Source organism: Lissotriton vulgaris, chromosome 1_1 (assembly GCF_964263255.1).
Source record: "Lissotriton vulgaris chromosome 1_1, aLisVul1.2, whole genome shotgun sequence".
NCBI classification, from domain to species: Eukaryota; Metazoa; Chordata; class Amphibia; order Caudata; family Salamandridae; genus Lissotriton; species Lissotriton vulgaris.
In genome coordinates, this window is record NC_141685.1 from 334048557 (window position 1) to 334063359 (window position 14803).

General features: G+C 39.8%; 1 protein-coding gene across 1 annotated transcript; it reads left to right on the forward strand.

Annotated features, from left to right (window-relative positions):
- Positions 1 to 1199: 1199 nt before the first annotated feature.
- LOC147747145 (uncharacterized) lies at positions 1200 to 6693 on the forward strand. Its single transcript, XM_086925073.1, has 2 exons — positions 1200 to 2257; positions 4466 to 6693. The coding sequence occupies exons 1-2, from the start codon at positions 2212 to 2214 to the stop codon at positions 6691 to 6693; spliced, it is 2274 nt and encodes a 757-aa protein (XP_086781199.1). The 5' UTR covers positions 1200 to 2211.
- Positions 6694 to 14803: the final 8110 nt, after the last annotated feature.

Here is a 14803-nt window from a genome sequence, read left to right on the forward strand (position 1 = left end):
TTGCCATGTTTGGTGTGATCCAGTCTTCATCGATTGCTTTGTTAATCAGGGATTGTAGTATCTTTTGGATTTCACTTGTGGGGTCTCTTTGTAACATTAGATAGGTGTTAGTATCACTCACGTGTTCCTCCACTTTTCGTTGGTAAAACACTGTATCCATGAGTACCAACGCACCCCCTTTATCCGCTTTCTGGAATGTCAGCTCTGTCTTTCTAGATAATTGAGCCAATATGCTTCTTTCCAGTCTACTCAGGTTATTAGGTGTTTTTCTATTTTGTCTGTAGTTCAATTTTTTGAGATCCTTAGTTACCAATGCTTCAAACAGATCAAGTGTTTTGTGTGAAGTGGGCGCCTCAAATGTACTTTTTGGTCGAAAAACTTCTACTGTTTTTTCTCCTTGGGTGTCACTTGTAGGAACTACATTGTCAAAAAAATTCCTCAGTCTCAAGATTCTCATGAACTTATAAAAAGCAACTTCATCTTCAAATTTGGATCCCATATAAGTAGGAACAAACGTGATCCCTTTATTGAGAACTCTTTCTTCATGTCTATTCAAGGAGTATTTAGAAATGTTTATTACGAGGGTTTCCCCTGGCTCCGTAATCCTTTTTTCAGTTGTTTTTCCTTCTCTTTTTCTTTGTCCTCTCCTTGTTTTTTTGTTTGTTCTTGTTCTGGTGGACGATCTATTTCCACTACCTCGGTTAAAAAAGACACCTGTGGGCTTGATGTACTAGATCTAGAATTTTTTTGTCGTTTCATTGACGATATTTTTGTTATATGGTCTGGTACTGAAGCGCAATTACATCAGAACATTATATCATTAAACTCAAGGAATCCACGCATTCAAGTGACACACACTGTGAGTAGATCAAAAATAGCATACTTAGATGTATTGGTAGAATTGGATGGAGAAAGGATTAATACCTCCTTGTACCGCAAACCAACTGATAAGAACAGCATGTTGCTTTTTCAGAGCTTTCATCCCCCGAATTTACTGAAGAATCTTCCTTACTCACAATTCTTGAGGATCAGGAGAATAGTCACAGGACAAAATGAATGCACTGAGTATATTAAGGAATACAAGGAGAACTACATGAAAAGAGGCTATCCCATTGATATACTGGATACAGCACAAATCAAGGCAATGGAGAAAAACCGGACTGACTTACTGATACAAAAACAAAAAGTAGCACAGAGACGTAGTGTGTTTGTTTCAAAATACTCAGTCAACTCACAAAAACTCAAAAATATCATACACCAAAGATGGGAACTTCTTCAGCAAGAAAATGATTTCAACAACAGCTTCAGCGACAAGCCTCTTTTTGCATATACCAGGTCAAGAAACCTGAAAGAACTGTTGAAACATATAGAGATTGAAAAAAAGAAGGATTACAAAGGGATGAGGAGATGCACAAACTGTGTGCATTGCAACAATGCAATGGTAGGCAATGTGATCACGCATCCTCAATCTGGAAGGACCATCAAGTTGAAATATGAGGGAGATTGTAACAGTAACCAGGTCATCTACACCATTAAATGTCCATGCGGACTTTTATATGTTGGGAAAACTGAGCGGAAGTTAAAAATACGTATTTCAGAACATAAAAGCAGAATACGTAACAAATCCATGACATCATCCTTGGCAACACACTGGTTGGATAAAAAACACACTATAGCCCAACTCAGATTCACTATTCTTGAAATTGTAACACTTAGCGAGGGTAGTGACAAGAATAAGAAACTACTACAGAGGGAATCATTTTGGATTAAAATGTTGGGGACACTGACCCCTGGGGGACTAAATGATCGGATTGAGCTGAGCAGCTTTTTGTGATAACTACCATAAATATGTTGCTAATGTCATATATTGAATCAATTGTAGGATGTACATATTATGTTTGTGATGACTACCATAAATATGTTGCTAATGGTATAGATTGAATTAACCGAAGAATGTATATATTTCATGATTTTCCAATGATGTTATATCAACAACTAATATTTTTGATATTGTTTTGTCATCAACACATATATATAGCGCTGGCTTATGTTTTTTCACTAAACATCTGTTTCTTTTTACACTGTTTATTTATTATTATTTTTGGTTATATGGAATAGTAGATAGAGTTCTTGACAGTGACTATAAAGAATGATGAACACAGGTCAGGCTTGGGTTTAATAAAGTTTTTTGTTCAAAATCTTTTGTTTTCAATGCGACCTATGGTCTTCATAGTTTCACGTGCGTTGCATTTTGGCGGTGTAATTTAACAATGAGACGTGTTCCTTACTTCTGCGTTATTTTATCTATGCCTGCGGACAGTGAACTCGCTTGTGTAAGTTTTGTTACAGAATCATCTATTGATGTTCTTGTTCGAAGCGCTGAGGAGATCGTAGCGGAATTACATGGTGTCCGTAGAGTCCGGTTGTCTAGACAACGAGTGACGTAGCCGACCAAGTTTGGTATAGTGCCCCTGATTGGTGGTGACTCTCCGCTGCTGAACCAATAGGAAAGTAGGTTATGGCATTTTAGTCAAGTAAGGACGCTGGTATTGTAAACGCGGGAGATTCTGAGCGCTAGACGAATACCTGACGGATTGTTTTGGAGAGCGGCGATTTGAAATATATATGGTAAGGTCAAGTTGAGTGAGACGTACTTATTTGTGGCTCCATGTGGAAACGAACAGGATTCTTAGCGCTTTATCCCTGTGTGTTACAGAGAGATTTTGAAGGAGGTTCACGATATATATGAGGAAGGTTTGAAGACAAGCGTATTACTGAAGCTTATGCAGGTACATAAACATGTGGTGAATTATTTGCGGTTAAAGTCTTTATTTAAGGTTTATGCTGGCGGTATGCATGAATAGTGTTTGCATTATTTTTTAGCTGTTTTTGGACCTAGAAAAAAACGCGGCTTGAAGGAAATAGAACTATTCGTGTGTGTATGTAAGTAATCTTTACATGCCCCTTAGGTTATAGGTTTTCTTTTGGTTACTGCACTTTGGGTGTAATTTGTTGACTTTTGGTGGTGGAAAAACATAAGAAATGTGATGAACCAGATGCATAAATATGTATGTATTAGATGCATAGTGACTGATGTGCCTGTACATGTTATTTTTCAGCATTGCCCCTGACGAAGGGACCCTGCTTCTGTCCCGAAATGCATTGGGCGGATTATGATACATTCAAGAAATTCAGTGTTGTTTTCAAATGTCTGAATTAATTTGTTGTTATTCTGTAAATGAAAGTCTATGTGTATATGTATAAACACAGAAGGTTGTGTTAAAAAAACTGGAAAGAAAAACTTGATTGATTTACAAAAAAACATATGAATAAAAATATGTGTTGAAACGTTAAAAAAGGTTTGATCAATGAAATTTAAGAGGGTTGTGCGCAACTGAGCCTGTGCTAACTTCCGTTAGCCAGCCACATTTGCATGTTACTTTGTAGAGTACCTGGGTATACTCAATCAGTTGCTGCACACAGATCATAATATTAGGTTAGATTTAGCTTAACTTTGAAGAAAATAGGAGTGCTCGGTGCACAACTGCTTATTTCTTTACGCTACCCACCTTAGCTCCAGAGCACCCACTGGCACCACAATTAGTTCAAAATGTCTTTTGATGCTATAGCTTCTCTAACGGAAAATAGAGCTACAACAAGAGGCTACACAGCAGAACAAGCAGCTGAAGTATATGGCTTAATCAGTGAAGTCACGAATTTACAGGCACACAGTACATCCATAGGACATCAATTGAAACAATTAGAATTTGCATCCCGACGTGAACTCAATCAAAGATTACATGCTTCTACTTTGGTTCAATACCATAAGGTTAAAAGGATCCCGAGGGGACTCAGGTTATCAATTAAACCCATGCTATATCGCTTGAAGAATAATTCTCAATTCATGGAGAAATGGTACCAAATATTAAATAAATGCTCGTTGGATTTAATCCTCCTGATTATTGAAGAATTAGCAAAAACTATTGATGAACTAAAAACTGAAATCTTTGCCATTAAATCTGATCTCTCTGAACGTATGACAGAAGAAGAACTTGGGAGATTTTTGAGTGATCTCAATATCAAATTGGATGAATATGGAAAAGAGCTGTAGGAGACTAAACTTAGAAAATTCAAGAGGGATACAATCGACTATAAGTTGAATGAGGCATACACCTGGGCAGAGGTGTATGCCCAGAGACGCTTTACTCGCCGACCAACTACAACTTCATCTGAAGAAAGTTTAGCCACAGATCGTGATATAGACTCATCTCGAGCACCTATAAAAACAACACAGTTATCAAACATAACTCAAACGGATAAAGCTAGTACATCAAGCCCACAGGTGTCTTTTTTAACCGAGGTAGTGGAAATAGATCGTCCACCAGAACAAGAACAAACAAAAAAACAAGGAGAGGACAAAGAAAAAGAGAAGGAAAAACAACTGAAAAAAGGATTACGGAGCCAGGGGAAACCCTCGTAATAAACATTTCTAAATACTCCTTGAATAGACATGAAGAAAGAGTTCTCAATAAAGGGATCACGTTTGTTCCTACTTATATGGGATCCAAATTTGAAGATGAAGTTGCTTTTTATAAGTTCATGAGAATCTTGAGACTGAGGAATTTTTTTGACAATGTAGTTCCTACAAGTGACACCCAAGGAGAAAAAACAGTAGAAGTTTTTCGACCAAAAAGTACATTTGAGGCGCCCACTTCACACAAAACACTTGATCTGTTTGAAGCATTGGTAACTAAGGATCTCAAAAAATTGAACTACAGACAAAATAGAAAAACACCTAATAACCTGAGTAGACTGGAAAGAAGCATATTGGCTCAATTATCTAGAAAGACAGAGCTGACATTCCAGAAAGCGGATAAAGGGGGTGCGTTGGTACTCATGGATACAGTGTTTTACCAACGAAAAGTGGAGGAACACGTGAGTGATACTAACACCTATCTAATGTTACAAAGAGACCCCACAAGTGAAATCCAAAAGATACTACAATCCCTGATTAACAAAGCAATCGATGAAGACTGGATCACACCAAACATGGCAAAGTTTCTCATGATACCAAACCCAAGTAAACCCAAGATTTATATGTTGCCAAAAGTGCATAAGTCGCTGGTAGATCCACCATTCCGACCAATTGTGGCAGGTTGTAACTCAATTTTTGAACCGGCTGGGCAAATAATTGATTATTTTTTGCAACCACTAATCCAAAAATGGCATACATACATACAGGATACTACTGATTTTTTGATCAAATTAACATCGGTCAATCTACAAGCAAATAAAGAATACATCCTATGCACTATAGATGTTGTATCCTTGTACACTTCGATTGGACATACAGACGGACTTGAAGCTGAAGAGTGGATGTTACTGCAACATCCAGAAATGGAAATCAACCCAGTGTTTTTACTGGAGTTAACACAATTTTGCTTGAAAAATAGCTATTTCCAATGGGCAGAAAGATTCTACATGCAGTTAAATGGAACGTCAATGGGTTTTACTGGGGCTCCAGTATTTGCTAATACCTTCATGGCAAAATTTGAGCAAGAACATGTCTTTGCTCACAAAGAATGGACAGAACATCTAGAATTTTTTTGTCGTTTCATTGACGATATTTTTGTTATATGGTCTGGTACTGAAGCGCAATTACATCAGAACATTATATCATTAAACTCAAGGAATCCACGCATTCAAGTGACACACACTGTGAGTAGATCAAAAATAGCATACTTAGATGTATTGGTAGAATTGGATGGAGAAAGGATTAATACCTCCTTGTACCGCAAACCAACTGATAAGAACAGCATGTTGCTTTTTCAGAGCTTTCATCCCCCGAATTTACTGAAGAATCTTCCTTACTCACAATTCTTGAGGATCAGGAGAATAGTCACAGGACAAAATGAATGCACTGAGTATATTAAGGAATACAAGGAGAACTACATGAAAAGAGGCTATCCCATTGATATACTGGATACAGCACAAATCAAGGCAATGGAGAAAAACCGGACTGACTTACTGATACAAAAACAAAAAGTAGCACAGAGACGTAGTGTGTTTGTTTCAAAATACTCAGTCAACTCACAAAAACTCAAAAATATCATACACCAAAGATGGGAACTTCTTCAGCAAGAAAATGATTTCAACAACAGCTTCAGCGACAAGCCTCTTTTTGCATATACCAGGTCAAGAAACCTGAAAGAACTGTTGAAACATATAGAGATTGAAAAAAAGAAGGATTACAAAGGGATGAGGAGATGCACAAACTGTGTGCATTGCAACAATGCAATGGTAGGCAATGTGATCACGCATCCTCAATCTGGAAGGACCATCAAGTTGAAATATGAGGGAGATTGTAACAGTAACCAGGTCATCTACACCATTAAATGTCCATGCGGACTTTTATATGTTGGGAAAACTGAGCGGAAGTTAAAAATACGTATTTCAGAACATAAAAGCAGAATACGTAACAAATCCATGACATCATCCTTGGCAACACACTGGTTGGATAAAAAACACACTATAGCCCAACTCAGATTCACTATTCTTGAAATTGTAACACTTAGCGAGGGTAGTGACAAGAATAAGAAACTACTACAGAGGGAATCATTTTGGATTAAAATGTTGGGGACACTGACCCCTGGGGGACTAAATGATCGGATTGAGCTGAGCAGCTTTTTGTGATAACTACCATAAATATGTTGCTAATGTCATATATTGAATCAATTGTAGGATGTACATATTATGTTTGTGATGACTACCATAAATATGTTGCTAATGGTATAGATTGAATTAACCGAAGAATGTATATATTTCATGATTTTCCAATGATGTTATATCAACAACTAATATTTTTGATATTGTTTTGTCATCAACACATATATATAGCGCTGGCTTATGTTTTTTCACTAAACATCTGTTTCTTTTTACACTGTTTATTTATTATTATTATTGGTTATATGGAATAGTAGATAGAGTTCTTGACAGTGACTATAAAGAATGATGAACACAGGTCAGGCTTGGGTTTAATAAAGTTTTTTGTTCAAAATCTTTTGTTTTCAATGCGACCTATGGTCTTCATAGTTTCACGTGCGTTGCATTTTGGCGGTGTAATTTAACAATGAGACGTGTTCCTTACTTCTGCGTTATTTTATCTATGCCTGCGGACAGTGAACTCGCTTGTGTAAGTTTTGTTACAGAATCATCTATTGATGTTCTTGTTCGAAGCGCTGAGGAGATCGTAGCGGAATTACATGGTGTCCGTAGAGTCCGGTTGTCTAGACAACGAGTGACGTAGCCGACCAAGTTTGGTATAGTGCCCCTGATTGGTGGTGACTCTCCGCTGCTGAACCAATAGGAAAGTAGGTTATGGCATTTTAGTCAAGTAAGGACGCTGGTATTGTAAACGCGGGAGATTCTGAGCGCTAGACGAATACCTGACGGATTGTTTTGGAGAGCGGCGATTTGAAATATATATGGTAAGGTCAAGTTGAGTGAGACGTACTTATTTGTGGCTCCATGTGGAAACGAACAGGATTCTTAGCGCTTTATCCCTGTGTGTTACAGAGAGATTTTGAAGGAGGTTCACGATATATATGAGGAAGGTTTGAAGACAAGCGTATTACTGAAGCTTATGCAGGTACATAAACATGTGGTGAATTATTTGCGGTTAAAGTCTTTATTTAAGGTTTATGCTGGCGGTATGCATGAATAGTGTTTGCATTATTTTTTAGCTGTTTTTGGACCTAGAAAAAAACGCGGCTTGAAGGAAATAGAACTATTCGTGTGTGTATGTAAGTAATCTTTACATGCCCCTTAGGTTATAGGTTTTCTTTTGGTTACTGCACTTTGGGTGTAATTTGTTGACTTTTGGTGGTGGAAAAACATAAGAAATGTGATGAACCAGATGCATAAATATGTATGTATTAGATGCATAGTGACTGATGTGCCTGTACATGTTATTTTTCAGCATTGCCCCTGACGAAGGGACCCTGCTTCTGTCCCGAAATGCATTGGGCGGATTATGATACATTCAAGAAATTCAGTGTTGTTTTCAAATGTCTGAATTAATTTGTTGTTATTCTGTAAATGAAAGTCTATGTGTATATGTATAAACACAGAAGGTTGTGTTAAAAAAACTGGAAAGAAAAACTTGATTGATTTACAAAAAAACATATGAATAAAAATATGTGTTGAAACGTTAAAAAAGGTTTGATCAATGAAATTTAAGAGGGTTGTGCGCAACTGAGCCTGTGCTAACTTCCGTTAGCCAGCCACATTTGCATGTTACTTTGTAGAGTACCTGGGTATACTCAATCAGTTGCTGCACACAGATCATAATATTAGGTTAGATTTAGCTTAACTTTGAAGAAAATAGGAGTGCTCGGTGCACAACTGCTTATTAAGATAAACTTAAGACAGAATCCTAACTTCTGTGAATACCAAAAGTAGTAAGTTTAGGATTTTGTCTTAAGTTAGTTCTGAGAATCGGCCCCAAAATGTTCATCTTTGACACCATTGTTTTGAAATCCTTCACTGGAGCTGCTCCTTCACTCTAGAGCTCTCTACTAATTAGGCTCATGGTTTTAGAAAGATTCTTCAAATTTTGTAAAACCTATAAACATGCCACTTCAATCCCATATCTTTTCTTAACATATTCTTTGTCCAATGTCAATTTCAGACTGATTACTTAAAAATTCTCCATGTCATGCACTTGTACATTATTACTATCAATCTCATCCCCAGCTGTAGTATTGATTTTGAACTTGTTTATTATTCACATGTTTTGCAAATGTTCTATGCAAAAGTCTGTAGAGATCCAATGTATTTTGAATAATATCTTCTAAAGTACACTGATGCCCAGTTAAGGTAAGAGTCATTCTACACCTTCTGTATTCAGAAAACTGGGCCAGGGTCACTTTTGGAAGTAATGGGGGTCTAACTGTCAGGGTTTAACTAGCCGCGCCTACCGTGTGTGTAATGGTTGAGGCGGGTAGCAGGAACTACATCTCCCAGAAGAACGTCCTGGGAGGGATTTCGCACAACAGTATAATGCACGCTCAGCGCCTGGCGCGTCGTGCGTGATTCTTTGTTGTACCCGGATTTGAAGTGGTGCAGGGCGGCTGCTCTGTTGTCTAGGGCGCCGGTGCCGCTTCGGCGCTTCTTGCGAGGGCTCGTTTCCTCTGAACTTCTCGTACGTAGTACGCGTGGAAGTGTAATTATTTATTTTTGTCCCGCTCAGATGAGCGGGTACATTTCTTGAGTGGTTCCTGCTCAGTGGCAGCGGCAGGACCAGGACAGCTGAGATTCTCATCAGCAGTCAGCCTGTCAGGCGGAAGGAGATCGGGAAAGCCCAGCGGTCTCTTTTTTGAGGATATTCGATACCGGATAGATTCTTGGCAGCATTAGGAAGTAAGTGCGGAACTTGTGACTTAGGAGCACTGGAGCATTTGCAAGACATTTCTGGAACTATTCTTTGGAACCGTGATCCTCTGTTGTTTAGCCCCTCCTGTGGTTTTTGGCTGTTTCTTCTTTCCGGGTCACAGCATCGTATCTGGGAGTTTATTAGTATACAGTTTTGGCTCCAACCTTCCTACCAAGACTTGTTTTGTTCACCTTTTGACTATTATTTTTTCTTTTTGCTTTATGGGAAGAGAGAATGGTGTGTATGGTTTTTTCTGGTTTATTCTGTGTCAAAGAAGTGGATGTGGGAAAGACCTGAGTTATAACATACTATGTGTTTTTTTGTAGGTGTATTATCCTCACAGTGAGAGAAGGTATCTTACCAATTATAGAGGATGTTCCTTGCAACAAGGGAGACTTGACAGGTACTAGTTTGTTTCATTAGCGAGAATTTATGAGAGTAGTCAGGATCTTCATGCTATTAATTGTGTTTTTTTTCAGGTATCCTTTTCCCATCTGCACCTACCCTATCCCTATCTCTCGCCTGACCACCTCAATACTTTTCTAGTTAGAATTGGGGATGTCAGGAGGTGGGCCCCTTTTGAGCATTGCCCAGATCCTGAGGAGTACCTGACATGACACTAACAACTAGAATCCAGATAGAGAGAGGCATCAAGCAAGAGTGTGTCCTGGATCCTATTTTATTCCATCTTTATTTATTGTGGCATTCTGCAGCACACATAAAAAGATGAAAATGCCTCTCATGAATGCTTCTGTGCAGGAATGTGTCCCTTTCTGCACAAAAACAATCCAGCATGCAATACAGGCACAATTGCACCATGGTGCAAGGGTGTCTGTGTTGGCGCTAGGCTTCCAAGTAGGCACCAGCGCATAGGAAAATGCAGGAATGTGCTATAATGCCTTAAATACCATGCATCCCTGCCCTTTCCCTGTCACACAGTGTAGCTCAGTAAGGTGACTTGGTGACTTGCTGTGCTGCACTGCACTGTGTGACTTTTTCATTAGTAGGGCTCCAGAGGTTTTAGAATTGCTGAATGAGGTAAGGGCATGTGTGTCCTGCCTACGGGCTGTATCTCACATCAACCCATGACATTATCAGCCTTTCTTGCTCTGTCGGGCTGATTTTTGCTCACCACAAATATGCTTTCCGTCCCGCGAGAGAAAGAACCATCAGGCAAGACATGATGGGCTAGAAATCGCTAAATGGGATGGGGTTTGAGCTCTTCTGCCATTCTGTCATTTGACTGCATCCTCCCAACTTCTCATCACACTACCAGTCTGTCTGAAAACCACATTGACACTAGATTGTAAAGGTTTGAAAAAGAAAGAGCAACAGCGGGCCTTAGGATTGCCGCACCTTAATCCCATTTCCAAGTAAGTATCAATTACTGTGCAGCCAGCCCCAACGTCAGCTGCTGAATGCCGTCACTGTGCTTCCAGATCAAAGGACGTTTTTTAGGTTTAGTGGGGGCACACAGTTACAAAGTCCAAAACGAATAGAATTTGTATGAAAAATATTCCTTCTTTATTTGTTAAAATTTGTAGAAAAGTTCATTGTTTCATTCACAGAAGGATCAGCCAACGCGTTTCTCTCCCTTGCAGGGAGCTTCCTCAGGGCAGTGTATAGGAAGAAGTTTATTCGGAAGTAGGTAGTCTTTCAGTGTATGTAGTGATGAGGAGACCGATCAAAGTTCACTGTCCCTCCTTTCAACGTCCTGGAGTCGCATGTCAATATAGTGACAAACTGGCATGTCAGTAATCGAATCCTAAGGATGGACCGCCTAAGGAGAATGGGCACATGTAGTCAAGCGGAGAACCTCTTAATATTAGTGGGCAGGATTTGGCCGGTTACGTGTTGCATCGCACAGCCTCTTCGCAGCAAGGAAGAACTGGATAGGTTCTTAGACTAATGATCAAGGGCTGTCCCCGAATCAGGACAGTTAGCTCACAGCATGCAGTGCATTCCGGCATGGATGGTCCGACAACATTCTAAAGGTGTTGGCTGTTTCTGGTTGTTACTATAGAACCACCAATACAAATGGGATTCTATTTTTGTCAGGAAATGTCAGATGACACTGGATGATCGGACTTTGCCATAGGCCAGAAGGTCTGGACCTGTGGACCATGTAAGCAGGAGGAAATTGTATTGTTTCCCATTGTTAGATATTTGCAGGGCATTCTGTTTAAGAAAAACTGACAGGGAGCCACACTACCTTGGATTGCATTGGGTCTCTACTGTCCAGAAATACATGGTGCTGCTAGAGTTTCCCGGGTGGCTAGTGAGACCATGCACAACTATTGCAGTCATCCCTCTACCTCATGAAAACTAAGAGGAAATATATGTTCAGGCATAGCTTGGTGCTTGCATGGACTTCACATTAAGAGAACTTTCTAGGAGCTATATAAGCTTGCACCATGCTAGATTCCCCTTAGTATTCATATATTCACTATATGTAAATGTGGAATTATGATTAGTAAGTCTACACCAACCCTTTGTATACTTACCTTGTCAATATTTTGGTAGTTGATGTCAGTTTGAGAGCACAATGTCTGTATCACTGTCTTTTCAGTCATGAAGTCTCATGACTGATATCCAGTATCATGACATGACCAATAGAGACATTTTAGGTAAATAGGGAAAGGAAGGCAGGGGTTACTGAATGGATTGTGAAGTTTGCAGTTGCAGTTGCAGTATGCAAAAGGGCATGTGCAACCTTTTGCGTTTTGTGCACTGTATGGCCCACGCTGCTGGGGGAAAACAATGGTGTTAAAGAAGCATCTCTTGGCTAATGTTTCCTGTTGTGCAGAAGGAAAAGTAGTAAAACGTTCCATACGGATATATATGTGTGTCTAACCAGAATTCCAGGTTCAAGGATGGTTGTAAAAACTGTGTCTGACGTGAGTCCTTGTAGGGAAATTGGGGCATAGCTTTAGAACATAGCTAATCATTTTTGGTTTGGCTTGACATAGCAGCTTACTGAAAGCCATATTGTTACAAATTCCTTAAAATGTTCAGAGTTGGCTTGATCTCCACACAGATGAGTTTTTCTCTCTTTCCTCATGTTATTGGTGTTGTGGTACAGACTACAATGTCCATACAGTAATCCTTGTAAAAAGTACTTTAATCAAGTATATTACATACACAGGAAACAGATGTGTCAGGGTCAGCTGCAGCAACGGTACTGAGCTGGAACTTTATTGTAGAACACCATTATGTCATACACATTCTAATAAGAAATGCAACCACAACCTATCCCCATCCTCATAAACATAAAACAAGGATATATTTCTTTACCTTATCACTCTATTTTAAATCTAAATAGAAACACATATTCAAAAATGTACATGTTCCAGTAAAGATCTTATCACATTGTACTCAACACCAGAACTACAACTACCCCACCACCGTATACAAGAAAATTATTTTTAAAAAAAGAAAAAAAAATGATCCTACTACAAAATCCCTTTTTCATCCACACTTATCAACAGCACCACTCTGCACGCCATCATCTACACTTCCATTTACCACATCAGCACTTTCGCACACTAGATCACTTCCACAATTGTTTTGTAAATGAATTTTCCCATTAAGTGATCCACTGATGTTAGCAGAGCAAACGGGGTCGATTACCTTCTGCATATTCACTTGCTCCTTGTTACATAATGCAACGTGTTTCATGTTCCATACTTTTACATTCTCCAAACGTACTGCATTCCTCAGAATCTGAGTCACTTTTCGAGGTTCAAAAAATTGACTTTCACCCTTAGCCATTTTGACAGGTTTCTTGATTCTTACCCAATCACCTACTTTCTCATGAACTAATTTGACTTTGTTGAGAATCGTAATACTCTTTACTTTCTTGTTGATTTTCCACTAATTTTCCTTTATTATTTCTGGCGACCACTCCGACACTGCACTGTCACACAACCAATCTGGTGTAAGTTTGCACCTGGTGGACCTACCAGTCATCCTCATAAATGGAGACAACCCTGGCACTTTGGGCCATATTATCAAGAACGGCGATAACATTATCGCTGCTTTAGCGGCAGGAAGCTGCAGTTAAAGCGGTGATAAGGGGCCTGATAATACGCCCTTTTGAATTGCCATAGAAGCCCAGGTTCACACCAGAACGTAGAGAGAACCAAGCAGATGCCTTGAAAACAAAAAGCACATCTTCTTGAACGATTCAGTGGTGGTCCCATCCTTTTAGGACCACCCCGAGCACAGTTATTGGCAAAAAAACAATCCCAACCAAAGGCCCAGCAAAGCATTATGGGATGAGATTAGCAGTAGGCAGTGAATATTATAGTATCCAATATAAAAATAATTCTACAAAGAGCTGCAGTTCAACTAGTCATTACTAGATGTCCCTCACGAGTCAAATGCAAATGCTTGATGAAAGGGTTTAAATAGTTTTGCATTTGATTCATGAGGGACATCTAGTAACGACTAGTGGAACTGCAGCTTGATGTAAGAATAATTTTAATGCTTTTCCATTTGACTTGTGAGGGACATCTAGTAATATAGCCCTGCGTTTGATAGGGTTATTAAGCCCTCTCACATTTAGGGTCACAATTTTAATACTCATCTAGGAGGGCAGCAGGGCAAAATGCTATGTAGGTGCGAGGGGACATGTCACACCTACCCCATACGGGGCCATATGAGATCGCAGAGCAAGAGGCCTGGCTAGATGAAGGTCGCGTGCATGCGAGGAGACCAAGAGAAGCACAGGGAAGGGGAGAGAGAACTCACTAAATAAAATAACAAAACCCCAACATAGTGAAAACATTAATGATGAAGAAAAGCAAACAGTCAATGTCCGGAGCGTACTGCTCTCTGGAGGAAGAGTAAAGGGTACCTGAGGCCTGCGGCTCCCTGCTCCCCCCAGGCAAAGCCCATGCAAGAGTTTCCAGTGGCAGTCCATTGTCAAATCTCTGCCTGGGCAGCTCCATTTTCACTCAGAGGACACTCCTGTGAGAGATGCCATAACCACCTGTCGCTCTCTGGCCGTAGTGTCTGGATCAGGGTGCATTGACGGACTAGGGGGCTTGATGGTGGTTCACCCATGACCACTGTGGCGACTGCGTGTGTGGTTGTTTTAGTGCGACCTGTCTGCTGCAGGATCCTCAATGTCCAGAAGTTTGCAAGGAACAGAGAGGGAGCAAATTTGTTTCAATTCCCGCTTGAAATGAAAGATCAGTCTAAAGGCATGTCCCCAGGAGTTCTTGATGCCAGCATCTCGAAGGTAAGAAGTGATCGGGCTGAAGGATTTGTGTCTTCAGCCAGCATAGCTTGACTCCAGTGGCTTAGTGAGCAAGGGACCCATGTCTGGGCATACCCTTCCCACATACGGTGAACAGCAAAACAAAC

Coding starts and splice junctions, on each gene's coding strand:
- LOC147747145 (XM_086925073.1), top strand. CDS start 2,212: ATGCGACCTATGGTCTTCATAGTTTCACGTGCGTTGCATTTTGGCG. Junction 2,258..4,465: donor ACGTGCGTTGCATTTTGGCG/GTGTAATTTAAC, acceptor TTACGGAGCCAG/GGGAAACCCTCGTAATAAAC.